This window comes from Calypte anna, chromosome 22 (assembly GCF_003957555.1).
Source record: "Calypte anna isolate BGI_N300 chromosome 22, bCalAnn1_v1.p, whole genome shotgun sequence".
In the NCBI taxonomy this organism is placed as follows: Eukaryota; Metazoa; Chordata; class Aves; order Apodiformes; family Trochilidae; genus Calypte; species Calypte anna.
In genome coordinates this window covers 4,578,335-4,605,871 of record NC_044267.1, presented here as the reverse complement: position 1 = coordinate 4,605,871, position 27,537 = coordinate 4,578,335, and the positions used below count along the sequence as shown (strand labels likewise).

The 27,537-nt window shown below is 64.2% G+C and overlaps 6 protein-coding genes and 1 long non-coding RNA gene across 10 annotated transcripts; 4 read left to right on the top strand and 3 right to left on the bottom strand.

Annotated features, from left to right (window-relative positions):
- Positions 1-948: 948 nt before the first annotated feature.
- MXD1 (MAX dimerization protein 1) lies at positions 949-9,337 on the top strand. 2 transcript variants are annotated; one of them, XM_030464140.1, is made up of 6 exons: positions 949-1,085; positions 1,465-1,561; positions 3,973-4,002; positions 5,375-5,489; positions 6,508-6,667; positions 7,316-9,337. In XM_030464140.1, exons 1-6 carry the CDS (start codon positions 1,013-1,015, stop codon positions 7,501-7,503), a joined length of 663 nt encoding a protein of 220 aa, XP_030320000.1. In that variant the 5' UTR covers positions 949-1,012; the 3' UTR covers positions 7,504-9,337. The 2 variants fall into 2 exon arrangements, with proteins under 2 accessions (XP_030320000.1, XP_030320001.1); XM_030464141.1 differs by having other exon boundaries at positions 967-1,085; positions 7,319-9,337.
- Positions 9,338-11,225: 1,888 nt separating this feature from the next.
- Positions 11,226-15,277, top strand: SFTPB (surfactant protein B). The gene is made up of 8 exons (XM_030464098.1): positions 11,226-11,387; positions 11,853-11,977; positions 12,568-12,636; positions 12,929-13,054; positions 13,337-13,426; positions 13,850-14,251; positions 14,660-14,761; positions 15,160-15,277. The coding sequence occupies exons 1-8, from the start codon at positions 11,318-11,320 to the stop codon at positions 15,193-15,195; spliced, it is 1,020 nt and encodes a 339-aa protein (XP_030319958.1). The 5' UTR covers positions 11,226-11,317; the 3' UTR covers positions 15,196-15,277.
- A 91-nt stretch (positions 15,278-15,368) lies between these two features.
- Positions 15,369-19,173, bottom strand: USP39 (ubiquitin specific peptidase 39). 3 transcript variants are annotated; one of them, XM_030464094.1, is made up of 12 exons: positions 18,771-19,173; positions 18,560-18,629; positions 18,367-18,461; positions 17,907-18,043; positions 17,657-17,809; positions 17,349-17,574; positions 17,011-17,088; positions 16,860-16,927; positions 16,374-16,705; positions 15,944-16,079; positions 15,762-15,848; positions 15,369-15,656 (listed from the first exon to the last, which is right to left on the bottom strand). In XM_030464094.1, the coding sequence occupies exons 1-12, from the start codon at positions 19,156-19,158 to the stop codon at positions 15,609-15,611; spliced, it is 1,818 nt and encodes a 605-aa protein (XP_030319954.1). In that variant the 5' UTR covers positions 19,159-19,173; the 3' UTR covers positions 15,369-15,608. The 3 variants fall into 3 exon arrangements, with proteins under 3 accessions (XP_030319954.1, XP_030319956.1, XP_030319955.1); XM_030464096.1 differs by having other exon boundaries at positions 18,767-18,882; XM_030464095.1 differs by lacking the exon at positions 17,011-17,088.
- Positions 19,174-20,040: 867 nt separating this feature from the next.
- Positions 20,041-20,671, top strand: LOC115599555. Its single transcript, XR_003988493.1, has 2 exons — positions 20,041-20,153; positions 20,490-20,671. It is a non-coding gene; the product is annotated as an uncharacterized LOC115599555 (long non-coding RNA).
- Positions 20,672-21,181: 510 nt separating this feature from the next.
- VAMP5 (vesicle associated membrane protein 5) lies at positions 21,182-22,814 on the bottom strand. The gene is made up of 3 exons (XM_030464099.1): positions 22,723-22,814; positions 21,913-22,044; positions 21,182-21,478 (listed from the first exon to the last, which is right to left on the bottom strand). The coding sequence occupies exons 1-3, from the start codon at positions 22,723-22,725 to the stop codon at positions 21,236-21,238; spliced, it is 378 nt and encodes a 125-aa protein (XP_030319959.1). The 5' UTR covers positions 22,726-22,814; the 3' UTR covers positions 21,182-21,235.
- A 497-nt stretch (positions 22,815-23,311) lies between these two features.
- On the bottom strand, positions 23,312-24,753 carry VAMP8 (vesicle associated membrane protein 8). Its single transcript, XM_030464139.1, has 3 exons — positions 24,583-24,753; positions 23,919-24,167; positions 23,312-23,494 (listed from the first exon to the last, which is right to left on the bottom strand). The coding sequence occupies exons 2-3, from the start codon at positions 24,156-24,158 to the stop codon at positions 23,351-23,353; spliced, it is 384 nt and encodes a 127-aa protein (XP_030319999.1). The 5' UTR covers positions 24,159-24,167; positions 24,583-24,753; the 3' UTR covers positions 23,312-23,350.
- On the top strand, positions 24,719-27,432 carry GGCX (gamma-glutamyl carboxylase). Its single transcript, XM_030463939.1, is given in 10 exon segments — positions 24,719-24,745; positions 24,965-25,196; positions 25,631-25,648; positions 25,651-25,788; positions 26,154-26,319; positions 26,532-26,610; positions 26,699-26,717; positions 26,720-26,804; positions 27,130-27,179; positions 27,182-27,432. Coding segments are annotated over 10 exon segments (1,065 nt in total).
- Positions 27,433-27,537: the final 105 nt, after the last annotated feature.

The following is a 27,537-nucleotide window of genomic DNA, read 5'->3' as shown; positions in this document are numbered from 1 at the left end:
CCCAGGCCTTTGCTGCACAAAATCCCTTTTTTCCCTTTTTTTCCCTTTTTTTCCCTTTTTTTCCTTTTTCCCCTTTTTTTTCCCCTTAATCCCCCCCCCAGCCAGGTCTCTGCTCCCCCTTCACCTTCCAACCTCTGCTAATTAATCCCTTCTCCTAATTAATACCTGGGGAGGGGGAGGGATGTTCTGAGGGCCCCCAATGGTGTTTGGGGGGGGGGTGACTTAGCCCCCCCACTGGGTTTGGGGGGTTGGGGGGTTCCCCCTGTCTGGGGGGGTCTGTGAGGTGCTCCCAGCTTGGGGGGGTCTTTATTCTTTATTTAGGGGGAGCTGAGGGGGTTGGGTGGGAGGGGGCTGCAGCCTGGGGGGGTCCCTCGGGGAGGGGGGGGGGTCTGTCCTGAGATGGGGTCCTTGCCCCGGGGGGTTCCCCAGGGAGGGAGTTGGATGGGGGGGCCCCGGGGGGCCCCCACTTCCCAAGGGGGGGTTGGGGGCCCATCGGGGGGTCCCAGGGGAGGTCTCAGCCCGGGAGGGTCCCACTGGGGGGGTCCCATCGGGGGGGTCCCTGTCCTGGGGGGTCCCCGTCCTCCCGCCCCCCCCCCCCGGGCCCAGCTGGAGCCGTAGCCCCGCCCCTTTCCCGTTCCCGCCTCCCCATTGGCTGCCCGAGCAGGAAGTGAGTCAGTGTGCCGGGCGCCCCGCCCAATGGGGGCGCGGCGGTTGGGTTGGGGCGGGGCGAAGCGATGGGCCGGGCCAATGGCGGGCGGGCGTGGCGTTTCGGACCAATGAGAGCGAGCGAGGGGCGTGGCCCGGGGGCACGGCCCCCCTATCGCACTCCCAGGGGTGCCGCCGATGGGCGGGGCTTCCTTCCCCTTCCCACCAATCGGCGGCGGCGGCCGTGGGGGCGTCGCCCAATGAGCGCGCAGGGGGCGGGGCCTGGGGAGCGGCCGGACACAGACGCTGTCGCTGCCGCTGCCGCCGCTCCCGGCCCGGTCCGGTCCGGCCCGCAGCGCCCGGAGCCATGGCGGCCCAGGGCGGGCTCAGCATCCAGCTGCTGCTGGAAGCGGCCGAGTATCTGGAACGGCGGGAAAGAGGTACCGGGGCGTCCCCACCCGAACCCTGCCGAACCCCCCGGTACCGATCGCGCTCGCCCCGGTACCGGTTCCCTCCCCCAGCCCCCCGGTTCTCCTTTCCCCCCCGCCCGGTACCGGTTGCCCCGGCTGTACAGTCCACCTCCCCCTTGCTACCTATCCCCCCCCACCGGTACCGGTAGCCCTCCCACCCCCGGTACCGGTTCTCTCTCCCTCCGGTGCTGCCTCCTCCCTCGCCCCGGTACCGGTTCTCTCCGTAGTCATGGTTCTCGCCGCTCTACTCTCCATCTCCCCTTGGCTTCCCCCCTCCCGGTACCGGTTCCCCTCTCCCGGTACCGGCTCCCCCCCCGGTAACTCCGCCCCCGCCGTTGTCTCCCCGCAGAAGCCGAGCACGGTTACGCCTCGGTGCTGCCGGGCGGTTCGGTCCGGGACACCCCGCGGCGCCGCCTCCGGGCCCGCAGGAGCGGCGGTGGCAGCAGGTAACGGCCAGGACCGGACCGGGCCGGGGGGAATCGGGGAGGAACCGGGGAGTTCGCTGCGGGACCGTCCGCCCCGAGGCCTGGCAGGGCCGGGAGGGAAGGGGCTGACAGGGGGGTTCTGGTGTCCGGTGGGGTTCTGGTGTCACCCGGTGGGGTTCTGGTGTCACCCGGTGTCAGCAGAGCCCGGGGGGTGGGGGCGGGGCTTCTGTCACCCTGGGAGCGGTTCCGGTGAGGTCCCGGTGTCACCCGGTACCGGGGGTGCGGTAAGGTCCCGGTGTCACGGGCTCGGCTCGGGCCGTGTCCCGGTGTCACCGGGTGTGTCCCTGGGCTGGGGACACCTCCCTGTCACCCGGTGACCGGGGCTGGTGCCACCCGCGGCGTGGGGTACGGCGGGGGCTGGGACCCTCCTGTCACCCCGGGAAGGTCCCGGTGTCACCGGGTGGGTGACAGTGACCCCCCCTGGCAGGACCCTCCTGTCCCCTCCCGTGGGGTCCCGGGGAGGGGTGTCCCGGGGTTGGGGACACTGCCACCCCCTGGGCTGGCGGGAGGGAGGGGACAGCGAGCCCGGGACTTGGGGCTGATTCCTCAGGCAGTGAAAGCCCGAGGGGTGGGGATGGGATGGGGATGGGGATGGGGATGGGGATGGGGCTGTTCCGTGCTCACGTGGAACCAGCTCCTCCTCCTCCTCCTCTTCCTCCTCCTTGTCCCTCTCCTCCTCCTCCTCTTCTTCCTCCTCCTCCCCCCTCTCCTCCTCCTCCTCGTTTCCTCGGGCAGAAAAAGGGAATTCCAAAATCCCCCCCCTGAGACCCACCCGGAGCCTCCCCAGGGGCTGTTCCTCCCTGCTCACCCCCCAGCTCTGCGGGGTTTTTACCACTTCTTTCAGAATCCCCGGTGAATCCCCTTTGTATCCATCCCCATGGGATGGGCTGGGATCCCCCTGGCTTTGCAGGTCCCACCCGGGGTTTGGGTCTTTCCAGGGAATCTTTCACGGGTCGATCCCTCCCCATCCCCTTGATCCCCTCCAGCTCCCTGCCAGACACTGAACTCCCTGGGGGGGGGATTATTGGATTATTCCCACCAGGATCACTCAGACATCCTCCGGGTGGGACTTTTGGGGAGGGGGCTCCCAACCCCCCCTGACAGGGGCAGAAACCCCAAATCCTGAGTGGGTTCATCCCAAGGCGTTGGCTGATTGCTTCCTCCCTCCTCCTCCTCCTCCTCCTCCTCCTCCTCCTGCCCTGTTTGCCCAGGGAGGAGCACCCGTGTCACCAGACCTGTCACATTTTCCCACTCAGGAACAAACTCCTCATGGTGAGGTGGTGACCTCAGGGACAGCCACTCCCACCCAGGGCTTTTGGGTTTATCCCAAATCCCACATCTCAACCAGATGTGGCTGAGTCCCCCCGGGTGGGGATTCTGGAGCTCCCGAAGGAGGAGGTTGGGTCTCCCCAGCTCCTTTCCAGCAGCTCCCATTTCCACGTTCCCATTTTTTGGTTTTTTTTTCCTTTTTTTGGACAGATTTAGGGTTTCTCCTTCCCTGTACGGGCAGCAGCACAGCAGCAAAAAAGGGTCTGGGGGCACAGGAGGGGGTCTGGGGTCTGCCCCCTTTTCATCCACCCCAGAATTCCAATCCCTCAGCTGGAGGAACCTTTCTGGGAGCAGATTGTGGATGCAATAAGGATAAACAAAGCCCCTCTCCTGCTGGGAAGGATCCTGGAAGGGGTTGGTTAGGGATAAACCAGAGAAGTCTCTGCCCTGGAATCCCGTGGGTTTGGGTTTGGGGAGCTGGAACTGGGAATAACTGGATCTGGGCTGGATCCCCTTGGGAAGGTGGGGAGGAAGAGGAGGAGAGGAAGGAGCATCCCACGGGGCCAGCCCTGCCTCCTCCTTCAGGCCTTGGGAGCCTCCAGAGCTTCATCCCAACAGGCTGTGGCTTCTCCACCTCTTCTCTTTGGGGCATTTAATGGGTTTTTACCCAAATCAGCCGGGTCAGAGCTTTGCCAGTGAGGGGACTTCCCCAGGTGTCTCCTGCACCCATCCTGAGTCTGAAAATCAGGAGGAGTTTTGAGTTTTCTGCTTTCTGAGGAGGTTCTGTGAGAGTTTATCAACATCCTGATTCCAAAGGGGTTTTTGGTTATAAAAACCTCACTTTTGACTTCTAAAATTCCAATTTATGGATTTAAAACCCCCTCCCCTTATGGATTTAAACCCTTCCCCTTTTCCTCACCCCTTTTCTTGCCCTTTCTCTGCTCATTTCTCCCTCCCGTTATTTTTTTCACCCCCCCTAAGCCACCAGCAGCTCAGAAAGCCCCCGGGCTTTGCAAATCCTCCAGGAATCACCCATTAATCCTGATTGGGATGGACCTAAGCAGGCAGAGGGGTTAAGGACTTCTGCTTTGCTTTGTTTGCAGGTCGACACACAACGAGATGGAGAAGAACAGGTGAGTGGGGGGTTGGAGCTGGGGGGTCAGTGTCTGATGCTTCTCTTCCTTCTCCCTTTTTCCCCTTCTCCTCTCAAACCACCCACTCCTGCCCTCCACCAAAACTTGATGTTTATTTTACCCCCTGGCACCAAGCTCAGGAGCAGCAAGGACAGAAGTGATGGGAGGAGGCGAGGGGTTTGGGAAAACCTTTTGCCTGGTGAAACGACCCCTTTTTAAGCTCGATTTTTTTTAATTTTTTTTTCCTTTTTTATTTTTGTATTCAGTGGGATCCCCCCAGGTTTTCAGGTTCCACAGCAGGGTGCTGGCACCCACACTCCCCACCTTCCCCTCGCAGCGGAAACCCCGGGTGCCACTGGGGGTTGTGCAATCCACAGACTCAGCTGAGAAACCCTGCTCAGAGTTTGGGGCTTTGCTGCTCTTTGGGGTTGGGTTGGGGTTTTTCAGCCCAGCAGCACAGGAGGGGCTGCCTTTTCATTTCTTTATAGCCAAGGGTTTGGGTTTTGGTGCCGTGGCTCTCGGGGCCTGGCTCCTCCACCTGGGATCCCACCAGGAAATCGTTGCCTCAGCTGCTCCAGGAGCTTTTTACCCCTTTTCTTTGCTTCAGAAAACGATCTTTGGGAAGGCTCCTGGACAGAGGGAAAACCACACGTTGTGGTTGCCTTGTCAGGAGATGCTGTGGCTCCTGTCGTGCCCCAAACAAGCTGGACAGGAACTTGCAAAACCCCAGTTTGCAGCTGGGGCGGGATTTCCACTGTGGGTTTTGCAACTGGTGTCCAAGAACGTGACCTAAATCTTGGGGCTGGGGAGAGGAACAGGGGGGAAATCATCCCGTGGTGGGAACATCTGGGTTGTCCACAGACCAAGGGACTTCCCCAAGGTTCCCTCAGTGCTAGCTGATGTGCTAAAGAATACAAAAAAGCTGAGTTTGGGGGATCTGGAGGGATTTCCATCGGGTTCCTGGGGCAGAGCCAGCGTTCCTGGGGGATTTGGATTTATCCTGACCCGAGCTGCTCGTGCCAAGGATCCCAAACCTCCTAAAAATAAGGGAAGGAAGCACTTCCCAGGGCATCAGTGGAGTAGCTGACTGAGCAGCATCCCTGTGGTCAGTTTGGAGGAGGAGAAAGGCTAAAAGTGGAGATTCTCACCCAAAAAGTTGAGGTCTCAAGCAGCTCCTCACCAGGAAGCATCCCAGCAGCTGGAGTTGGGATTTGGGGGCCCCTGGTTGCTCTTTTCTCCCCGTTTATGGGCACGGCAGAGGGTTTGAAGACTTGTACCAAGCAATCCCCTGATTCCCCGTGGTGTGAGGGGTGGGATTCCTGTTGGGCAGCGTGTGTCTGACCTCTGTCTGTCTGTCTGTCCCTGTCCCCAGACGTGCCCACCTGCGGCGCTGCCTGGAGAAGCTGAAGGGGTTGGTGCCGCTGGGCCCCGAGGCGGGCAGACACACCACGCTCAGCCTGCTCACCAGAGCCAAGCTCCACATCAAGGTGAGGGGGAACCCCCTGGGACACAGCAGAGGGGGTGCAGAGCCCCGGGGGATGGGATGGGCTTGAAGGGTTAAGGGGAAAATTAATGTTTTAGCCTTTTCTGTTCTGAGCTCCTCTTGGTCCCTTGGGGTGGGATGTGGCTGCTTGGAGGTGAGAGGGGGAGAACTGGATGGAGACTTTGTGACTGCAGGGGGGTGTCCAGAGAGGGGAATGGAGCTGGGGAATGCTCCAGCTGGGAAGTGCCCAGAGGGAAAGGAGCTGGGGGTTGGACAGCAGGGGCTGAGGATGAGCCAGCGTGTGCCCAGGTGGCCAAGAAGGCCACCAGCATCCTGGCTGGGATCAGCACTGGGGTGGCCACCAGGAGCAGGGCAGGGATCATTGCCCTGTGCTGGGCACTGCTGAGGCTGCACCTCCAATCCTGGGCTCAGTTTTGGGTCAGAAAAGAGACACTGAGGGGTTGGGGGTGTCCAGAGAAGGGCAAGGGAGCTGGGGAAGGGTGTGGAGCAGAAGGAGAAGGGTCTGGAGAAGTTGTGAGGAGCAGCTGAGGGCCCTGGGGGTGCTGATTCTGGAGCAGAGGAGGCTGAGGGGAGACCTTGTGGCTCTCTGCAACCCCCTGAGAGGAGGTTGGAGCCAGGGGGGGTCGGGCTCTGCTCCCAAGGAACAAGGGATGGGACAAGAGGAACTTTGGGCACAACTCAAGTTGTGCCAGGGGAGGTTTAGGTTGGAGCTGGGGAAGAATTTCTGCCTGGAAAGGGTTGTCAGGGCCTGGCCCAGGCTGCCCAGGGCAGGGCTGGAGTCCCCATCATCCCTGGAGGGGTTTCAGAGCCCTGGATGATGAGGGACACGATGGCCTTGGCTGTGCTGGGATGGGCTGGAGGAGCTCCCAGGGCTTTTCCAACCCAAACCATTCCATGACTCAAGGTCTGGAGCTTGGAGCAGCCCAGCAGTGCCTCCTGCTCACCTTGAGGTCCAAAGCAATGTCTCAGGTGTGTTCTGTCTTCTCTCCCATGCCCTGCAGAAGCTGGAGGACTATGACAGGAAAGCCCTGCACCAGATTGAGCAGCTGCAGAGGGAGCAGAGGCACCTGAGGAGGCAGCTGGAGAAGCTGGGGATGGAGAGGATGAGGATGGACAGCATTGGCTCCACCCTGTCCTCCGAGCGCTCCGACTCAGAGAGAGGTGAGAGCCCACGGGGAACCAGCCAGAGTTTCACTTCACCATTTCACAGAATCCCCGAATTATTGAGGCTGGAAAAGCCCCTCAAGCCCAGCCTATGACCTAACCCCCCAGCAGCCAGCCCATGGCACTTGGTGCCACATCCACCTTTCCCTAAACACCTCCAGGGGTGGGGACTCCACCACTTCCCTGGGCACTCCATCCCAGTGCCTAATGGATCACCCTCTCCATGAGGAAATGCTTCTGATATCCAGCCTAAACCTCCCCTGGGGCAGCTTCAGGCTGTGCCCTCTCCTCCTGTCACTGCCTGGCCCCCACACTACACCTCAGGGAGTTGTAGGGAGTGATAAGGTCCCCTCTGAAGGGGCTGCACCACCTCAGCCTCTCCCCATCAGACTTTCCCCCTTCCCAGCCTCATTGCCCTTCTCTGGGCAAGAGCTTTCTTGAAGTGAGGGCCCCAGAGCTCTCCCAGTGCTCCAGGTGAGGCCTCCCCAGTGCTGGGTCCAGGGGGAGAATTCCCTCCCTGTCCTGCTGCCCACACTCCCTGAGCCAAGCCGCCCGGGCACACCAGTTCTCCACCAGTCCTCCCAGCTCCCTCCCCAGCCACTCTGGCTCTGCCCCGGGGTTACTGTGGTTTCTTTCCTCTCCTAGAAGAGCTGGAGGTGGATGTGGAGAGCACGGATGAGCTTCCTGCTGAGCTGGACTGGAGCAGCAGCAGCCCCAGCGACTCCGAGGAGCGGAGGAGCCCCCGGAGCGTCTGCAGCGACGAAGGCTACGCCAGCGCCGGGCTGAGGAGCCTCAGGCTGCAGAGCCACCCCAAACCCCCTCTGGTTCCATGAGGAGCAAACCCCTGGTGCTCTTTTCCCTCATCCGGATGTTTTTTGGTTTGGTTTTGTTGGGGTTTTTTTTTTGTTTGGTTGGTTTTGGGTTGGTTTGCCCCCTCTCTGCCTTCCCTGCCTTTTTCTTCACCGCCTCCTGGGGAGCCAGAGGAGGTGAGAGGTGCCCACAGGGCTGGGGCTCAGCCCTCCCAGCCCAAACTCCTCTGGGCTGGCCTGAAACATTCCAACCACCTCTGGAGAATATTCCAAACCCTCCCTTTGGGGGGACTTCAGGGTTGCTGTCACCACCTGGGATTCTAGACCTGCTCCATGTTCACCCAGCGACATCTCCATCCCCTTCACTGGGGGCAGAACCCGAATTTAGGGGTTCTGAGGGATGAGGAACATCTCCATCCCCCTCACTGGGGGCAGAACCCGAATTTAGGGGTTCTGAGGGATGAGGAACATCTCCATCCCCCTCACTGGGGGCAGAACCCAAATTCCAAGGAGTTTTTGGGATGAGGATCCCAAAGCAGCGCCAGCTTCTTGCACCACCCAGGGGATTGGACCTGGCTTATCTCCAATTATTCCCTCCTGGAGCTGGAGCCTGGCACAGGGAACTCCACCAGAGAGGACCTTGGGCTCCTCCTCCTCTTCTTCCACAGCCTCCAGCTGGGAATTTTTCTCCCCTACCCAACCCCAACCCATCCCTTGTCCCCAGAACCCTCCCTGCCGGAGGCGAGCGCTCCCGGGATTCCTTTTCTCTCCCTCTCTTGGGGATGAAGGGGGTGAAGTTTCTTGTTTCCTACCTCGAAGAGTTGAACAAAAATGGATCTTTTAGCACAAAATCCCCAAGCTGAGGCCTCGGATAGGGCAGCAATTCCCAACCCCCCCTCCCCACCCCGTCCTCCAGCAATAACACGGAGCCGAGTGGAGGCCACGCCAGCTACAAATCCCATTTATTCCTTTTTTCTACCAAACTGATGAACCAGAGGGGGAATATTCTTCCAGCTTTCTGCTTTTATAAACCTTCTGGAACCTTGGATCCGGGCAGAGCCACCAACCCAGACGTTCCTTTCCCTCCAACCACTCCAGGGGGGTTTTCCCACCCCCTTTTGATCCATCAGCGTCAGATCCTGGGGTTTTTCTTTGTGGGGGAGACAAAACCAGGAGCTGGGATTGCAGAACCACGACCTCCAAGTGAAGCAACACCAGAAAACTGGGGGTTTTCCCTTTTTCTTGGCTTTTTGAACATCCTAACCCTGATTTTTGAAGCATTCCAAGTCTTCAAGAAGCGTTGGATGAAGCAACGGAGCCAACAGGATAAAAACCCCCCCAAATCTTGGATTTTTTGGGGGTTTGAAAAGGGAGAAAAACCCAAACCCACAGATCTGGGTGGTACAGGAGCTGGAATTTGCCACCACCCCGTGGATTTGTGCCACTCGCTGCTCCAAACCCCCAGGAAGGGGAAAAGGAAAAAGGTGAAAACCTCAAGAAAAAAGAAAAAATGGGATTTCAGCTCTGGTCGTGCTGAGGTCTCATCCTCCTCCTCCTCCTCCTCCTCCTCCAGACATCCACGGATTGTGTTCCCTTGGAGCCAGGAAGGGTCAGGAAAACGTTGAAGAGGAGGCAGAACCCATCAAACCTGGGTTTTTCTTTCAACCCACACTTCCAGCTCGGCTTCAATTTGATTTCTTGTTTTCCACTTTCCTCCCCCCCTTTTTGTGCCTTTTAGAGCTTTTGGTTTCCCTCCCGTTTTTGGTTTTTTTTTTTACACATCAACCCGAAAAACTTTGGGAATTTTGCACTGCTGGGACCTGCCTGAAGGCCAAGAGACACGAGATCCCTCCAAAAACAAAACAGATGAAATGAAGATGCACTAACCTGGCAAGAGGCTGGAAAAGGAAAATCCCAACCTCTCCGGGTCCCCCCCTCCTCCTTTGCCAGTTTTTTTTCCTGGCATTCACTGATCCACCAGCATTCCTCAGAAAAAAAAAAAAAAAAAAAAGGAAAAAAAAAGGAAAAAAAAAAAAGAAAAAACCCAAAAAGCTGCAGGAAGGACATTTTTGTAGAGAAATAATTTAAAGAAGAGCCACAGGAGCCCCTCAGCCCCTCCCCGTCTGCTCCTTGCTCGGGCATCAGCCCAAACCTCGCTGGGCTTGGGGTTTGATTCCCATTTTTTGCCCATCCCAAAGCTGGGAATTTTCCTTCATTTGTATTTCCAGCCTTTCATCCCTTCAGTTCTCCAGCTGCACAGGGAACCCCCCTGGGTGGGGACTTGGAATTTTTTTTATGCTTTTTTTTTGCTTTTTCCCCCCTGAGTTTTTTCCCATCTTTTTTTTTATTCTTTTGAATTGACCCCCCCGGATTTGGAGCCGGGGGAGAAGGAGGAATTCTTATTTCCAGGCTCTGTCTCTGTCCCAGGAGCAGCTCCTGGGCCTTTGGTTGGCTTTTTTTTTTTCCTCCTCCCCCAAGTTGCCCATTTTGGGGGGGGGGGTGTAAATTCCGGGGTTTTCCGGAGCCTTTGGAAACGTTGGGGGGTGTTGGACCCATCAGAAAAAATAAATTATTTCGTTAGGAAAATAAACGAATGGAATTTGGGGGGGGGGGGGGGAGGGGGAGCTGAACCCCTCCCTGGAAGGTTTGGGGACATTGGGGGGGGGATTGGGGGGGCAGTGGGATGGGGGGGGACATTGGGATTGGGAGGGACATTGGGGTCACTGGGGTGGGAGGGGGAATGGGGGGGACATTGGGGTGCTGGGGGGGGACATCGATGGGGGGATTGGGGTACAGGGGGGGTGGGGGGGCATTGAGGTGCGGGTGGAGGGAGGGGGGGGGGGTGTTGAGGTCTCGTGGTCTTTGCCACCCCCCCCACCCCCCCCTCCATGTCCCCATTTCAGGGAAAATGAAGTAGCAGGAAATGCCCCCCCCCCGTGCAAACCCTGCCCCACACCTCCCCCGTGCACCAACCCCCCCCGTGCAAACCCCCCCCGTGCAGCCCCCCCCGTGCAACCCCCCCCCCCCCCCCGTAACTCACCCCCGTGCCAGCCCCTCCGTTCCCCAGCTCCACGCAAACAAACCCCCCCCGAACCCCCCCAGCCCCCCCTCCTGCCCCCTCCACCCACCCAACCCCCCCGGAGGGACCCGGGCGCTCCCCGAGCTCGAGGGCTCTCGAGTGAGGGTGGGGCCTGACGGGAACTGGGGGGGGGGGGAGGCACCCATGGGTGCTGGGGGGGAGGGGAGGGGGTACCCATGTGTGGTGTCCCGGGGGGGGGGGGCATGGGGGTGCAGGGGCATGGGAGAGGTTGGGGGGCACCCATGGGTGCTGATGGGAGGGGGATAAATGGGGGCGATGGGGACATGGTGTGGGGACAAGGGGGGGGACATGGAGTGGGGGGGGACAGGAGGGTGGGAGGGGGCACGGGAGGACAAGGGGGGGTGAGGGGACAGGGGGGGTATTGGACACGCGGTGTGGGGCCGTGGGGACACCATGGGGGGTGGGGGGGACACGCGGGTTCTCAGTGTCCTCTGCCACCGGGGGCCGTGGGGACCTCGATGGGAACCTCTACAGGGACGTGGGGACCCCAATGGGGGCGTCTATGGGGACACGGGGACCTCGATGGGGACACGGGGACCACTCAGGGGACACGGGGACCTCGGTGAGGTCCCTGCTGGGGACACAGAGGCGATGGGGACAGCGGGCGGGGGAGCAGCCCCCAGGTGCCCCTCCCGGCCATGGCACTTGTCCCCAGGGAGCTGGCTCTGTCCCAGCTGCCGCCACCCCCGGACGGGGCTATAAGAGGCGGCGGGGCCGGGCCGGGCCAGCGCCACCACCATGGCACCGCCACTGTCCCCGCTGTCCCCAGCGCTGCCGCTGCTCCTGGCCCTGCTCTGCGCCACCACAGGTAGGGTGACACCCCGACCCCCCCGAGGCTGGGGGACACCACCCCCAGGATGGCTGCCATCCCCCTCCCCAAAACTGGGTGTTCCCCCCCCCCAAAAATGGGTGCCCCCCCTCGAAAAAATGTGGGGGTGTCCCCCTTGGAACTGGGTGCCCCCCCCTTTTGAGATGGGTGCCCTCCCCGGAGCTGGGTGCAACCCCCCACCAAGCTGGGTGCCCCCTGCCCCTAAAACTGAGTGCCCCCCCAAAGAACATGGGTGCTCTCCCAAAGATGGATTCCACCCCAGAGCTGAGTGCCCCCCCCCCCTAGAGCTGGGTGCCCCCCCAGAGCTGAGTGCCCCCCTAGAGCTGGGTGCCACCCCTCATGGGCCATTTCGGGGGGTAGGGGTCCCACAATGGGGGGGTGAAGGGCCCAGACACCTGGGTGTGTCCCCCCCGGGTTTGGGTGTCATTGGGTGCTGGTGTGCAGGGCTGGGGGCTCGGGGGGGTCCCTGTGAGCTGCCCCCCCAGGAGTGGTGCCGGAGCTGGGACTCAGCGCTGCGCTGCGGGGCCCTGGGGCTCTGTGCCCGCCTGGCGTGGGCCCCCCCCGGCTCGGTGAGACCCCCTGGGGACACCCAACCCTGTCCCCATGGCCCCCCAGAGCTGCCCCGATCCCCCCGTGACCCCCACACCCCCTGTCCCCATGCCACATGTGCCCTGTGTCCCCCCTGTCCCCAGTGTCCCCACCCTTCCATATCTCCCATGTCCACGTGTCCCCTGCTCCCACGTCCCCCATGTCCCCTTCATGTCCCCATGTCCTCGATGTCCCCTATGTTCCCATTCCCCCACATCCCCAATGTCCCCATGTCCCTACATCCCCTGTTCCCCCTTTGTCCCCGTTCCCCCACGTCCCTTTGCCCTCATGTCCCCATGTTCTCAATGGGCCCAATGTCCCCTCGCCCCATGTCCCTGTGTCCCCATGTCCCCCATGTCCTCATTCCTCTGTGTCCCCATTCTCCCATGTCCCCATGTCCAACATGTCCCCAGTGCTGCCATTCCCTTATATCCACCATGTCCCCAGTGTCCCCTGTTCCCATGTCCTCATGTCCCCAATGTCCCCGTGTCCCCTGTCCCCATCCCACATCACCCTGTACCCTGTTCCTCCCCGCCACATGTCCCCATGTCCCTGGTGCCACCTCTCACAGGACATCTGCAAGGACTGCCAGCAGGTTGTCACCCTCCTCGTCCACATGGCCAACGAGTCGGCCACCAAGGTGACCATGGGGCTGGGGTGGCCAGGGAGTGGACACCGTGGGTGCCACCACCACGGGTGTCAGTGGAGTGGGTGGCACCATGGCAGGTGTCACTGTCACAAGTGCCACGGTGACCGTGGGGGTGGGCGGGAGGTGACGCTCACCGTGAGTTGTCACCACGGCGGGGGCCACGAGTGTCACCAGAGCAGATGCCACCAGAACGGGTGCCGTGGGGGCTGTGGGGACAGGGTTGGTCAGTGGGTGGCCACCACGGGTGCCACCCCCAGGGGTGTCACGGTGGCCACGGGTGCAGGTGGCCGTGGAGAGCTTCCTGCGGCGGGAGTGTGCGGCACTGCCCGTGCCATCCATGGTGACCCCGTGCCAGAACCTGGTGCACGAGTACCTGGAGCTCCTTGTCACCGACCTCCAGGATCGTCTGGTGAGCAGGGACCCGGGGGGGACACAGGGACACCACGGGGTGCTCATTGGGGGGGACACCACGTGTTCTGGGGACACCTCGGGGTGCTGAGGGAGGTTGGGGACACTGCAGTGGGTGGGGACACCGTGAAGGGCTGGGGGAGTTGGGGACACCTCGGGGGCCCTGGGGGATTGGGGACATGGCACTGGGTGTGGGACACCTCGGGGCAGGAGGTTTGGGGACACCTGGAGGTGTTGGGGACACCATGGCAGCCGTGTCACCTCGGTGTTCCCTGTCCCCCAGAAGCCCTCGTGGGTCTGTGGCCACTTGGATCTGTGCCCGGGGGGGGCCCCGGCCCTGCCCCCCCTGGGAGCTCTCAGCACCCGCCTGAAGGGACAGGGGGGGGGGGGGGGCTGGGGACATCACCAGGGAGAGGGGGAACACCATGGGGGTGTCTGTGGGCATCTGCGTGGGCATGGACACGCCCCGTGGGCACGGACACAGACACGGACATGGACACCCCCTGTGGGGACCTCTGGGGCTTCTCCCTGGGCATCTCCACGGGTACCTCCGTGGACACTCCCGTGGGTATCTCCATGGGCATCTCCATGGACAGTCCTGTGGGTTTCTGGGCTTCCCCGTGGGCATCCCCACGGCCACGGACTCCCCTGTGGGTATCTCCATGGATATCTCCGTGGACACCCCTGTGGGCAGCTCTGGGGGTATCCCCACGGCCACGGACTCCCCTGTGGACACCTGCAGGGACACCTCCAGGCCCCGCCCGTGGGCAGCTGAGTGTCCCCCGTGTCCCCGCAGGTGGCGGTGCCGATGCCGCAGTGCTGGCTGTGCCGCACCATGGTGTCCCGGCTGGAGGCCACGGTGCCGGTGGAGCGGGTGGCAGCGGTGGCCTCGGGGCTGTGTCACCTCCTGCCGCTGCCGCTGACCGGAGCCTGCCAGTGCCTGGCGCAGCGTTACACCGCGCTGCTGCTGGAGCGGCTGCTGGGAGTGCTGGGCCCACGCGTGCTCTGCCGCTTCCTGAGGGCGTGCGGGGAGGGGGACACCCGCGACCCCCTCCTGCTGCCGCCTCCCGAGCCGCCTCTCCGGTACGGCGGGGAAGTGGCGTCCCCTGAAGGTGACTTCGCGGAGAAGACGGCGGTGACATCCGGATGGCACCTCGGGGACACCTGGGAGCCACCGGCTGCTTGTGCTGGCACCCAGGTGACGGGGGGGGCCTCGGGGGTGGCCTCGGGGGTGGCAGTGGGTGAGCTGGGCGGGGGTGGCCCGGGGTGACACGGCTCCGTGGGGACACAGCTGAGGGTGTCAGAGCCCTGGGGGACAGGTTGGGGACCCAAAGAATGGCACGGCCACCACGTGCCACAACCCTCGGGAGGTGGCAGGACCCCTGGGGACACAGCGAGGTCCCCAAAAGGTGTCACAGCCCCCCAGGGAACGTGCCACCATCCCCAAGTGTCACCAACCCCAGGGGACACACTCTGGCTGCCACCAGGCTTGGGAGCCCCCAACCCAGGGGTGGCACCGAGGAGGTGACAGTGGTGGGCAGGGGCTCTGGGGGTGTCCCCAGTCTGAGAGGGACATCTGACCCCCCATGTGTCCCCCTCCCCGCAGGAGATGGGACAGGGCCCCCCTGCCTTGTCCCCAAAGCTGGGACCCTGTGCCCTGGGGCCCATCTACTGGTGCTCCAGCCCAGGGGCTGCCCTGCGCTGCCAGGTGAGGGGACAGGGGACATGGGGACATGGGGACATGGGGGGGGACACAGGGGGAGACACGGTGGAGAGAGAGGGGGGGGAGTTGGGAGACAAAGTGGGGGGATTAAAAAAAAAAAAGGGGGGGGGACACAAGGGGGGACAAAGGTGACAAGGGGGGACAAAGTGGGGACAAACAAAGGGGGAACATGGGAGGGGACACAGGGGGACAAAAGTGCCAAGGGGGGACACAGGTGACACAAAGGGGGGATGCAAATGGGACAAAGAACAAAGGGGGGACAAAGAGGGGGGGGAGAAAGGGATAAAAGGGACAAGAGGGAGGTACAGGGGACAATGGAGCACTAAAGAGACATGGGGGGACAAAGGAGACAGTGTCCCCAACCTCCCCCCTGCTGTCCCCAGGCCCTGCAGCACTGCCAGGAGCACATCTGGGCCTAGAGCAGGGGGACAGCCCCCAGGAGCCTCTCCCCCGTCGTGTCCCTTGTCCCCAACCCTCAAATAAAGCTTGGCTGTCACTCTGCCTCAGTTTCCCTGATGGGGGTGCTCTTGGGGGGTGGTGACAAGGTGACAAACCACCACTTGTCCTCCAGAGGAGCGAGGGTGGAGAGTGGTTACAAAAATACAGCAGGTGACATTTATTGAGGGTGTCCCCAAGGAGGGGACAAGGGGACAAGCACCTTGCTGGTTGGTTTTGTCCTCACACCGCTTCCAGATCAGTAGCAGAATCAGGGGGGACAAGGGGACACTTTAGTGACAGGTGCCACACATGCCCTCGTGTCCCCATGGTGTCCTCAACCCTCAGTGGGGTTACGGGTGTCCCCAAGGAGGGGACAAGTGTCCCCAGGGGGGTGTCAGGCACCTTGTTGGTTGGTTTCATCCTCCTCGCGCCGCTTCCAGATCTGCAGTGGAGTCACAGCCACAAGGGGATGTTTTGGTGACAAGGGGACACTGGTGACCCGTGTGTCCTCTGTGCCACCCCCCACGGTGTCCCCACAGCCCCTCACCTGGATGTAGGCTTCAGAGAGGGTGATCATCTGGGGCAGGATGTCTGTGACCTGCAGGTCCTGCAGCTCATACCACTTCCCTGTGCCCTGCCCAGGAGAGCAGAGGTGACCCCAGAGGTGACCCCAGAGGTGACAGCAGGGCCCCTCTGTCACCTGCTGGCCCCAGGGGAGGGGACACTCACGTGGTGCAGGACGTGGATGCGGTAGGAGCCCTCGGAGGGTTTCCCATCGTGGACGATGTTGGCGATGAGGTCGTAGGTGGTGTTGGTGTGGGCAGCCTGCACCTCCTCAGACAGGTACTCCCGGAGGTCCACGTTCCTGGGGGGGCACCACAGCCACCTCAGCTAGGGGACAACCCCCACCCACCCCACTCCCAGGGGACACCCCCAGGAACCCACAGGAACCCCCACCCCCCACTCACAGCTCCCTCCAAACTCTGAAACGCCTCCAAACCCCACCCAGAGGCCTCGGAGCTCCCCAAGATGCTTCCAAACCCCTCCTAGGAGCTTCCAAACCACTCCCAGATGCTTCCAAACCCCCAAGGGGGTGCAGGGCAAGGACAACATGGACACCCCAGGCAGCCCCCCCGGGTGGGTTGGGGTCCCCCCTCACGTGATGGGGAAGTTGACAATGGTGGGGTTCTTCTCCACAAAGAAGTTGTTCTTGGTGAAACGTTTGATGCAGAAGATGAGGTAGGGAGGGAGCTTGGTGAGCTGGAAACGTTTGAGGAAATTCTCCTTGTAGGTTTTGTACTCCTTCTCTGTGACCCCGTTGAACTTGGCCAAGATGCTGAAGAGGGGGACCTGGGGGATGATGAGCTGCTCCTTCTCGTCCTTGTAGAGGGGGGCAGTGGGGAGGTCCAAGGTCAGGTACATGAAGGTGGATTCCACCATCTTCTCCTGGTACTCGCTGTTCTGCAGGAGCTGAGCCTTCTCCTCGGCTGGCTGGGGGACACAGGGGGCATCAGGGGGGCTGGGGACCCTCACCTGGGGTCAGAACCTCCCAACTGCCCCCTTTCTGAGACATGGGGGACACCAGGGGGGTTGGGGACCCTCAGCTGGGGTGCTGACCCCCAGTTTCACCCCTTCCTGAACTGACCAGGTCGGGGTGGGGCAGTTTTTTGGTGAAGATTCGCATGGAGCCCTGGAAGACGTCGGTGACGATGGCTGTGGGGACAAAAGGTGTTGGGGGACACCAAGGGTGACGAGGGGGTGTCTGTCCCCCAACGACCCTCACGCTCTCTGCTCACTCTTTTTCTTCCTCTTGGTGCCACCCAGGGCCAAGTGCAGCGCGTTGAGGAACCAGGAGAGAAAATCCACCCCATCCCCTGGAAAGCAGGAATCCATCAGGACAGGGGACACACAGGACAGGGGACACACAGGACAGGGGACACACAGGACAGGGGACACGCACAGGACAGGGGACACACAGGACAGGGGACACACAGGACAGGGGACACACAGGACAGGGGACACGCACAGGACAGGGGACACACACAGGACAGGGGACACACAGGACAGGGGACACACAGGACAGGGGACACGCACAGGACACATGCCACCACCACCACCTCAACCTTCTCCTCACCTTGCTTGGTGATCTGGAAGTTCTTCTTGCTGCAGAGCACCACAGCCTGCAGCATCTCGTGGGGGGAGACGTGGGCTTTGAAATTCCTGGGGTTCCAGAGCTTCCTCATCAGCTCCCCAAACCTCTGCACCAGCAGGAACATGATGTCCCCGGGGGGACGCTCGATGTTCCAGTAGTTCTCCTCCTCCAAGAAATAATTCCTCAGGGGTGGGACGTTGGACAGAGCCTGGGAGAGAGGAGGTGGGAGAGGTTCTCAGCAGAGCCCGGGGGTGTTTCAGGGCAGAGGGAGGGAAGGAGGGAGGGGGCACCTGGAGGACGGCGTTGGCGTAGTCGTTGGCTTTGATGTTGTTGAGCCCCACGATGCCGGGCAGGTAGGTGGTGCCATCGTATGCCCGGGAGAGCTTGGCCTGCTTGTCCAGGTTGGAGATCTGCTGGGCGGTGAAGGTGGGCTTGAGGACGTACTGCAGGGAGAGAGAGAGAGAGAGAATGAGGGGAGGGGGCTGCGGGTGAGCCCGGTCTCCCCCATCAGGTTGGGGACCTCCCCGGGTCCCACGCACCCGTGATGTCCTCCAGGGAGGAGTCGATGATCTCGTAGTTGTCGGGCAGGCAGTAGAACTTGAGGGTGTGGAGGTTGAGGAAGACGTGGTGGCTGAGCTGCACGCTGTGGATGTAGGCGTGGGACTTCAGCCCCCGGCCTGGGGAGGACAGCAGGGGGTCAGGGAATGAGGGGGGGGCACCAGAGAGGGGCTGGAGAAGGTGGAGAGGGGACAGGAGCCGTTTGCAGCCCACACCTGGGGGCTCCCCACCTGTGTGTGCACCCCCCCCAGGTGTATGTCTGCCCCCAACCTTGACATGTCTGTGTCCCCCCGTGTGTCTGTGCCCCCCCTGATGTGTCTGTGCCCCCCCTGATGTGTCTGTGCCCCCCAGATGTGTCTGTGCCCCCCCTGATGTGTCTGTGCCCCCCACGATGTGTCTGTGCCCCCCAGATGTGCCTGTGCCCCCCTCCCGGGGCTCTCACCCTGGTAGTACTTCCCGCAGACCAGGCAGGCGTAGACATTGATGTGGGAGAGGGAGATGGAGCAGAGCTTCTCAAAATCGAAATCCAGGACACTCCTGGGGGGACACTGAGCTAAGGGAGGGTCTGGGGGGGCCCTGGGGACAAGAGGGACCCGCAGGGACCCCCAAGCCCCCCCTGCTCCCCCAGCACTCACTTGTTGATGGTGTCCAGGTAGGGGCAGTGGCGGCTCCGCTGATCCTCGGGATCGAAGCGGCCGTAACGCTCTGGGTGGGAATTAATGGGGTAATGAGGGGGCCTTAATTAGAGAGGGATAATGAGAGGGGGTGTTAAATGAGGGGGGGGGGCTCACGGTTAAAGGGGGATCACCCAGCCCCGGTCCCCCCGCAGCCCCGCTCCTCACCCACGGGCTCCAGCTCCGACTCCGAAGTCCCCATCGGACTCCCGCTCTCTCTTGCCCCGCACGGGACCGCTGGAGCGGGGGGAAGCGGCGGAGCCCCCCGAGTCCCCGCTCCCGGTTCCCGGTTCCCGTTTGATGCGGGCGGGATCCGCGGGCACCCCCGAGCCCGAGCCCGGCCCCGCCTCCTCCCGCCTCCCGCGCTCCCGCTCTGAGTCCCGGCGGCTCCGGGCTCGGTCCGTCTCCCCTTCCCGGCGGCTTCGGGAGGGTCCCCGCGATGAGGGGGCTGAGGAGGGGGCTGAGGAGGGGGCTGAGGAGGGGGCTGCGGAGCCTCCCCCGGCCCGCGGGGCCGCCCGCTCCCCCCGCTCCCCCCGGTCCCGCTTCCCGCGGCTGGACATGGCGGCTGCGCATGCGTAAGCGCCGATTCACAGACCTGCTACGCGTGCGTAACAGGGTGGGGCACGAAGGACACATGCGTAGTTCACTCACAGAATGTTACGCATGCGTAGCTCATCCACAGCCTGTTACGCACGCGCAGACCTGAGGCGATTGAGCGTTACGGGCACTGCGCGTGCGCAACGTCACCACAGCAACGCACGCGTAACGGCGTCTGGTGAATGGCGTCGCGCATGCGCAGCACGCCCGGCGGCTGGCGGGGCTTTTAAAGGGGCCGCGTCCCCGGTACCGCGGGGGTTCGGGGGGTTTCTTTGGGTCGGTCTCGGTCTCGGTGGTGGCGGGGCATGGAGGCGTCCTCAGGCTGGCGTTGCCGACCCGGCGGGCGGCTCGATATGAGCCACGGCTTCGTGCGGCACATTCGCCGGAACCAGATCGCGAGGTACCGGTTCCGGTGGAGCTCTGGGCCGGTCCCGCGCTCCCCTCGGTCCCCTCAGGCTCCCCCGGTAACTGCCCCGCTCCCTGCGCGGTAACCATCCCCGGTAACCCCCGGTTCTGCCGCTCCAGGGACGCGTACGAACGGGCGGTTCGGCAGGCGCGGGCCGGGCCCGGGGCCGCCTCCCCCAGACCCCCCCCCGGCCCCGGCGGCCCGACCAGCAGGTTGTACCGGCCCCGGCGGCCCGTGAGCGGGGAACCGGGGGTACCGGGGGGGGAATGGCCTGGGGTGAGGTAGGGGGGGAGAGACGGGGGGATGCTCCTGGGTGGCTGGGGGGCAACCTAAGGGGGGAAGGGGGCACCCCAGGGTGGGGGGGGGTCCGGAGGTGCGGGGCTGGGGGGGGTTTGGGCGTCTCCGACCCCCCCCTGAGGGTGCAGGTGCTGCAGGGGGGGCTGGGGGCGACTCCAGCCCCGGGCCCCCCTCCGGAGACCCCCGCGGGCCCCGACTCTTCTGCCCGAGTACGAGGGGGACGATGGGCACGTCACGGCTGTCATCGTGCACCAGGTGGGGGGGCACGCGTGGGTGAGTGGGGGGCTGTGGGCAGGGGGTGTTGGGGCACCCGGGGGTGTCAGGGTGGGGGGCACAGGGTGGGGGGGAGCCATGGGGCAGCGGGTGCCCCTTGGGATGGGGTGGGGGGGTCCCTGTGGGTGACATCGGGGTCCCCTGGGGTGACAAGGGGAGGGCTGTGGGGTGCTAATGGGTGACAGAAGGGGGTGCCATGGGGATGCCTTGGGGTGCTGTGGGTCAGGGGGTGTCCCGGGGGGTGCTGTGGGTCAGGGGGTGTCCCGGGGGGTGCTGGGGGTCAGGGGGTGTCCCGGGGGTGACACAGTGTCCCCGCAGGGTGACAGTGCAGAGGAGGTGACCCGTCGGGTGTGTGCCCGGAGCCCCCTGGAGCCCGGCCCTGCGCCGGGTCCCTGTGCCAGCGGGTGCAGGAGGAGCTCAGCAAGCGGCGGGGACAGGGTGACAGTGCCACCACTGCCCGGGGACACGGCCACCAGGTGCCATTAAAGGTGCTGCCAGGCTCCAGTGGTCTGGCTCTGCTTGGGGAAAACTGAGGCACGCCGGGGGGGTCGCCCTGTTGCGTGTCCCCTGCAGGTGACAAGCAGGTTGCCCCGGGGTGTCCCCTCGGTGGGCGACAACGTCCTCCCAGTTGGTGGCAGTGGGTGTTCATGTCCTCCTTAGTGGGTGGGGCCAGGGTGTCTCCATGGGGGGGGACAGTGGGCACGTGTGTCCCATGCTGGTGACAATGGATGGCAGTGTGGTGACAATGGGTGTGTTTGTCCCTGGTGGGTGCCAGGGTTGTCCCCCTGGGAGTGACAATGAGTGTGTGTCCCATGGGTGCCAGGGTTGTGGGTGCCAGGGTGTCCCCCATGAGTCAACAGTGTCCCCCAGAACCCCCCCTTCCTGGGGCTCATCCATCGTGTCCCCTCCCTGGTCTCCCCAACCTGGTGACAAGGCCACAGCACTCCCCTGCGGCTTGGTGGCACTCGGTGCACTGGGGACAAGGTCCTGTATGCATAGGGTCTCCTCGGTTATTTCTGGGGGGCCTCCCCCCAGCCACCTCCCTGCCACTTGTCCCCACAGTGTCACCCCCTGTCCCCTGTCACCTCACTCCCCACCGGCTGGGGGAAGAGCGTCCCAGGGAGTGGGGGGCTGTGGGGTGGGATGGTGACAGTGACAGTGACACGGGGTGGCCACAGCAGTCCCAGTGCCAGGCCCAGGGCCAGCAGCAGCAGGACAGCAGTGACAACCCCAATGGCCACCAAGCGCCAGAGTCCCCTGCGCTCCTGCCGGGCCACCACCCGCGTGCTGCGTCTGAACAGGGTGCCCTGAGGGGACATCAAGGGAGGAGGGGACACTGGAGGGACAGGTGGCACTGAGGGGGGGATCCCCTCCCCTCCGGGCCATCTACCCCTAGAGTGTCACCTCCCAGGGTTGGGTGGCCCCATGGTGTCCCCTGGGCTGTATTTGTGTCCCCGTACTGTCCCCTGGGCTCTATGTCACTCTAATGTCCCCTCCACCCCCTCTGTGTGCCCCCATGGTGTGTCCCCTGGGGTTTATGTCCCCATAGCGTCCCTAGGGCTCTATTTGTGTCCCCAGAGTGTCCCCTCCAGCAGTGCTGAGTCCCCATGGTGTCCCCAGGCTCTCTGTGTCCCCCCCTGTTGTCCCCTGGGCTCTATGTCCTGTCCCCCTGTTGTCCCCTGGGCTCTATGTCCTGTCCCCATGGTGTCCCCGGGCTCTGTGTCCTGTCCCCATGTCCCACCATGGCGTGCAGGTCCCTGGCCCTGCTCTCCAGGTCCTGGAGCCTCCCCTCCCGCTCCAGCGCCTTCCCCAGGTTCTGTCTCATCAGCTCTGTCACCTCCTCCACCTCCTGCTGGCATTGTGCCACCCCCACCTGGGGACAGGGACAAGGGGACACAGACACGTTGGGGACAACCCCCCGGGATGGGGTGCATGGGGATGAGGATAGGGTGGGGAAGTGGCATCTGGGGACAGAAGGAGAGGGTGGGGACAATGGGCACAAAGGGGACATGGGGGGGACAAAGGGACCATGGGGACAATGAGGGCACAAGGACCATGGGGATAGAGAGGATCACAGGGACATGGGAGGGGACCCTGGGGACAAGGGACCAGAGGGAAGTGGCATTTGGGGACAGAAGGATCATGGGGTAAAGGGGACCTCAGGGACATGGGGAGGGGGACAAGGGGGAAGGATGAGGACACTGCAGAGAGGGGAAATCGTGGGGACACAGGACAATGGGGACATGAAGGGACAATGGGGACACAGAAGGGACCATGGATCCATGTCACCTCAGGGAAGTGGCACCGTGAGGAGGTGGCACCTGGGGAGACTTGGGGACACAGGGCCACCCAGGATGGGGCACTTGGGGACACCGAGGGGCAGAGGCGGGGGTGGTCGGGGGGGGGCTGTGACACCGAAAGTCCCCTGGGAACCCCCGCACGTGACCGGGGGGTCCTGCCCCCCCCTCCAATCCCTGTCGTGCCCCCTGTCGCCGATCCCGCCCCCGGAAAACCGAAACCGAAAGCGGCTGCGGAGCCCCCCGGCGCTCACCATGGCCCAGGGGGAGGGGGCGGCGGTGCCGGGACCGGAGCCACCGTCCCGGTCCTGTCCCGGTCCTGTCCCCTTCCTGGTCCCCCCACAGACGGCCGGCCCCTGGCAGGGAGGGACCGGGACCCGCCTTCCCCGGGGCCAAAGATCGGGACCGTCCGTGTGTCCCCTCCCCCGGGGGTTTTTTTTGGGTCCCCCCCCGGCGCATTCCCTTCCCCCCGGGGCCCGCCCAATGTTCCCCTCGTGTCCCCCCCCCCGTTCCACAGGCCCTGCCAGGGGTGGCAGTGTCCACCACACAGTGTCCTTTTGTCTCCTGGGCAGCAGTCACCCGACTGGCACCGGCCCTCGCCTGCAGGTGCTCACGCTGTCCCCACCCGTGTCCCCAGGACTGTTCCCCAGCCCGGTGTCCCTTGCCGCTGTGCCCACCCACGTCCCCCACCTGTGTCCCCCCCACACGTCCCTGCCTATGTCCCCATCTGTGTCCCCAGCCGTGTCCCCTCACCTGTCCCCACCTGTATCCCCAGGCCTCTCCCCACGAGTGTCCCCACGAGTGTCCCCACGTGTCCCCAGACCACACGCCACCAGCTCCACACGTGTTGTCCCTTTATTTCTGGGGTGTCCTCGGGGTGTCCTAGGTGGGGATGACACGGTGGCCAGGAGGATGACAAGGAGCAGCAGGATGGTCCCCCAGCACCCCCAGGCCCACCAGCACCCTCACGTTCTGCCACCAGAACCGCCGGGCCACCCGCTGGGACGTCGTCCGGAACTGCTCCGACTGCGGGGACAGCGCTGTCACCTTGGGGACACTGCCATCCTGGGGACAGCACTGCCACCCCGGGGACCACCCACTGCCACCCCGGGGCCACCCGTTGCGACCTGAGGACACCGACTCCCACCCTGGGTCCCCTGTCACCTTGGGGACACTGCCACCCTGGGGACAGCCACTGTGATCCCAGGGACACCCACTGGCACCTTGGGGACACTGACTGCCACCTCAGGGACCCTGTGCCCAAACAGGGACCTGGTGTCACCTCAGGGACCCTGTGCCCACCCCGAGGACCTTGTGCCACCCTGGTGACCCCCTGCCCAAGCTGGAGACCCTCAGGGACCCTGTGCCCACCCTGCTGTCCCTGTGCCAGCTTGGGGACCCCGTGCCCACCCTGGTCACCCTGTGTGTGTCCCCAGTGTCCCCTCCTCACGGTGGCCTCCAGGTCCTGGCTCTTGCTCTGGAGCCGCTCCAGGTTCTCCCCCCGGGCCAGGATCTGCTCCAGGTTGTGGCTCATGATGGAGGTGACCCCGGAGACCTCATCCCGCAGCGCCTGTACGCGCCCCGGGACACCCGCACGGACACTGCCACCACCACTGTCACCACCAGTGTCACCACCAGTACCACCACCAGTGCCACCACCGGTGCCACCGCCCATGGTGGCAGCCGCCATCCTGCTCACCTGGGGACACGGGTGGGGGGTTAGGGGACACCCCTGGGGACACCCACGTGGGGCACACACGGACACTGGGGCACCCCCTGGCACCCACAGCCACACCTGACACCACCCAGCACCCCACAGGCACCCCCAGGACCCCATGGAACACCCTGAACACCCCCCAAGCACCCCGTAGCACCCCATATGTACCCCAGAGCCCCCCCACAACTGCCCCATAGAGCCCCCCGATCCCTACCCAGACCCCGGAGCTGCCCCACATGTACCCCAGAGCCCCACAACCACCCCGTAGGGACCCCAGAGCCCCCCCAAATGTCCCCCATGTCCCCCTAAGTCTCTGTCCCCCCCACGCCCCCCATATCCCCATGTCCCCCATGTCCCCCCATGTCCCCCCATGTCCCCCCATGTTCCCCCTCCCCACCGTCTCCTCTCGCTGCCGCTCTCCCCCCGCCCCTCCCCTCGGTTCTTCCGGGAGCGGCGGTGCCGGGGGGGGGGGGACGGGGGGAGACGGGAGGGTCCCGGGGGGTGCCGGGGGGGTCAGAGGTCACGGCGGTCTCATGGCTGCCCCGGGGGGAGTGTTAGAGGTGAGGGGGGGGGCTCAGGGGGGTCCGGGGTCCCTGGGGGGGTGTGAGATTTGGGGGCGGTGACGACAAAGCCGCGCCCCGTGACGTCACGTGACGTGTGCGGGACGTGGGGGGGGCGGAGCGATGGCGGCGGCGGAGGGTGCGGGACGGGGCGGGGGGGGGTCACATTTGGGGGGGGGTCTGTGGGTGACCTCTGACCTTTGATCCCCCCCCCCCCAGGGCCGGCGCGGAGGAGGGGAACGGAGAGGGCGGGGGGGCGGGAGAAGGGGGGACCCCCCCGGACCTCCCCCCCGCACCTCAGCCCCCCCGGGACCCTCCCGGGACCCCCCCGGGCTGTGCCGGCGGCTGCTGGGGTTCGAGCTGCGGGAACTGGGGCGCTGGGATCGGTTCGTGCGGCTGCTGCACAGCCCCAGGGACCCCGCGGCGCTGGGGGTCTTCAGGGCTGCGTTCGGTACGGGGGGAACGGGGGGTCCGGGGGAAGCGGGGGTACCGGGGCTTCGGGGGAACTGCGGGGTTCCGGGGGGATCCGGCGGTACCGAGGGGTTCGGGGGGTCCGAGGCAACCGGGGGGTCCCTGGGGGGGGGGTAAGGGTGGAGGTGGCGTCTGCGGGGCCTCCGGGGGGGGGAATTTGGGGAGGGGGAACCGAATGTGCAGGGCTGACACGTCAGCACCTGAGCAAAGGGCAAGGGGACAGTGCGGGGACAGTGCGGGGACAGGGTGGTGGCACATGGGGTCAGTGCCCGCCCGGACACCCGGGTCCCCCCAGCAGTAATTAGGGGGGTGGGGGTTCCCAGCTGCCCAGGGGTGTCCTCCCCCCGGGTTGCTGTGTCCCCCCCGTGTCTGTGTCCCCACCCCCCGTGTCAGTGTCCCTGTCCCTGTCCCCAGGGCTGCTGATGGCCCTGGATGTCCCCAGGAGCGGGGCATGGCTCACCTGGACGCGCGGTTCCTGGAGGGGGGGCCCGTTTGTCGCTTCCCCCTCCTGCCCTTCCTGCAGCCCCTGCCCCTGGACTGGATGTACCTGCTCTACAGTGTCATGTTCCTGGGTAGGGACAGGGACAGGGGGACAGGGAATGAGCCCGGGGGGGAGGGACAGGGGCTGGGGACAGGGGCTGGGGAGCAGGGGTCAGGATGGGGATGGGAGATAAGGGGCTGGGGACAGGGGGAAGAGGACCTGGGGGTGGCACTGGGACAGCAACTGGTGGGATGGGGACAGGAGCCACCGTGGGGACTGGGATGGGAACTGGGAGAGGGGGGTGGCATCGAGGCAGTGTCTGGGACAGGTTCTGTGACACCAAAGGGCCCTGAGCCAGGGAGCGGGGGTGACACGGGGACAGAGAGGGGTCGGGGGTGGGGACAGCTCTGTGGGGGCAGGTCGGGGTCAGCCTTGGGGACAATTTGGTGTCCCCAGGGGCCGTGGGGATGATGCTGGGGTGCTGCTACCGCCTGAGCTGCGTGGCCTTCCTGGGGCCCTACTGGTACCTGTTCCTCCTGGACAAAACCTCCTGGAACAACCACTCCTACCTCTACGGGCTGCTGGGATGTCACCTGGCACTGCTGGGAGCTGACAGATACTGGTCTGCACACACACTGTCCCCAGTGTCCCCACTGTCCCCAGGGGACACCCCAGGGCACCCAGGGCACCCCAGGGCACCCCACAGCACCGGGACCCCAAGGGCCATGGGGGGGAGGGGGTGGCACTGCTGGTGTCCCCATGGCGCTGTGCCCCTGGGTGTCCCCCGTGTCCCCCCAGTCCCAGGCAGTGTCCCTCTGTCCCCTCTGTCCCCAGGTCCCTGGATGGGCTGTTCCGGCCCCAGAAGAGGAACGCGGAGGTGCCCCTGTGGCACTACACACTGCTGAGGGCACAGGTAGGGCAGGGACCCCCCCCCTGGGACCCCCAGACGCCCCCTCGGGCCCCCCAGCCCTCCCCTCCTCACCCCCATCCCCCTCCCCCAGATTTTCATCGTTTATTTCATCGCGGGCTGAAGAAGCTGGATGCTGATTGGGTGGGGGGCTGGTCCATGGGGACCCTGGCCCGACACTGGCTCTTTGCACCCTTCAGGTGGGGGGGGTGGGGGGGGAAGGATGGGGGATGTGGGGAGGAAGAGGAGGGGGTGGGAAGGGGTGAGGAGGGGGAAGAAGGGGAGGGGGGAGGATGAGGAGGGTGCTGGGGAGAAGGAAGAGGAGGGTGGGGAGGAAGAAGAAACGGGGGGGGTTGGGGGAGATGGGGGGGTCAGGGGGTGATGCTGGGGGGGTTGAGGGGGTGATGCTGGGGGGGGGTTGGGGTGATGCTGGGGGGTTCAGGGGGTGATGCTGTGCTGGGGGGGGGTCAGGGGGTGATGCTGGGAGGGTTCAGGGGGTGATGCTGTGCTGGGGGGGGTCCCCAGGCTGGTGCTGTCGGAGCAGCTGACCAGCAGGCTGGTGGTGCACGGGGGGGGCTCCTCCTGGACCTCTCTGCTGGGTTCCTGCTGCTCTGTGACTCCTCCCGGCCCCTCGGGCTCCTCCTCACCTCCTACTTCCACTGCATGAACTCCCAGCTCTTCAGCATCGGTCAGAGCCCCCCAGACCCCCCCAGCCTCACCAAGGACACCCCAGAGCCCCCAGTCCTGGCTGGGGGCACCCTGACCCCCCCTGAACACCCTGACCCCCCTGAACACCCTGACCCTCCTGAACACCCTGACCCCCCCTGAACACCCTGAGCCCCCCCCAAGCCCCTCCTCACCCTGGGAGGGAGCACCTGGATCCCCCCCCCAAAAAAAGACCCATCCTGACCCCCCCTCTGGACACCCCATTTT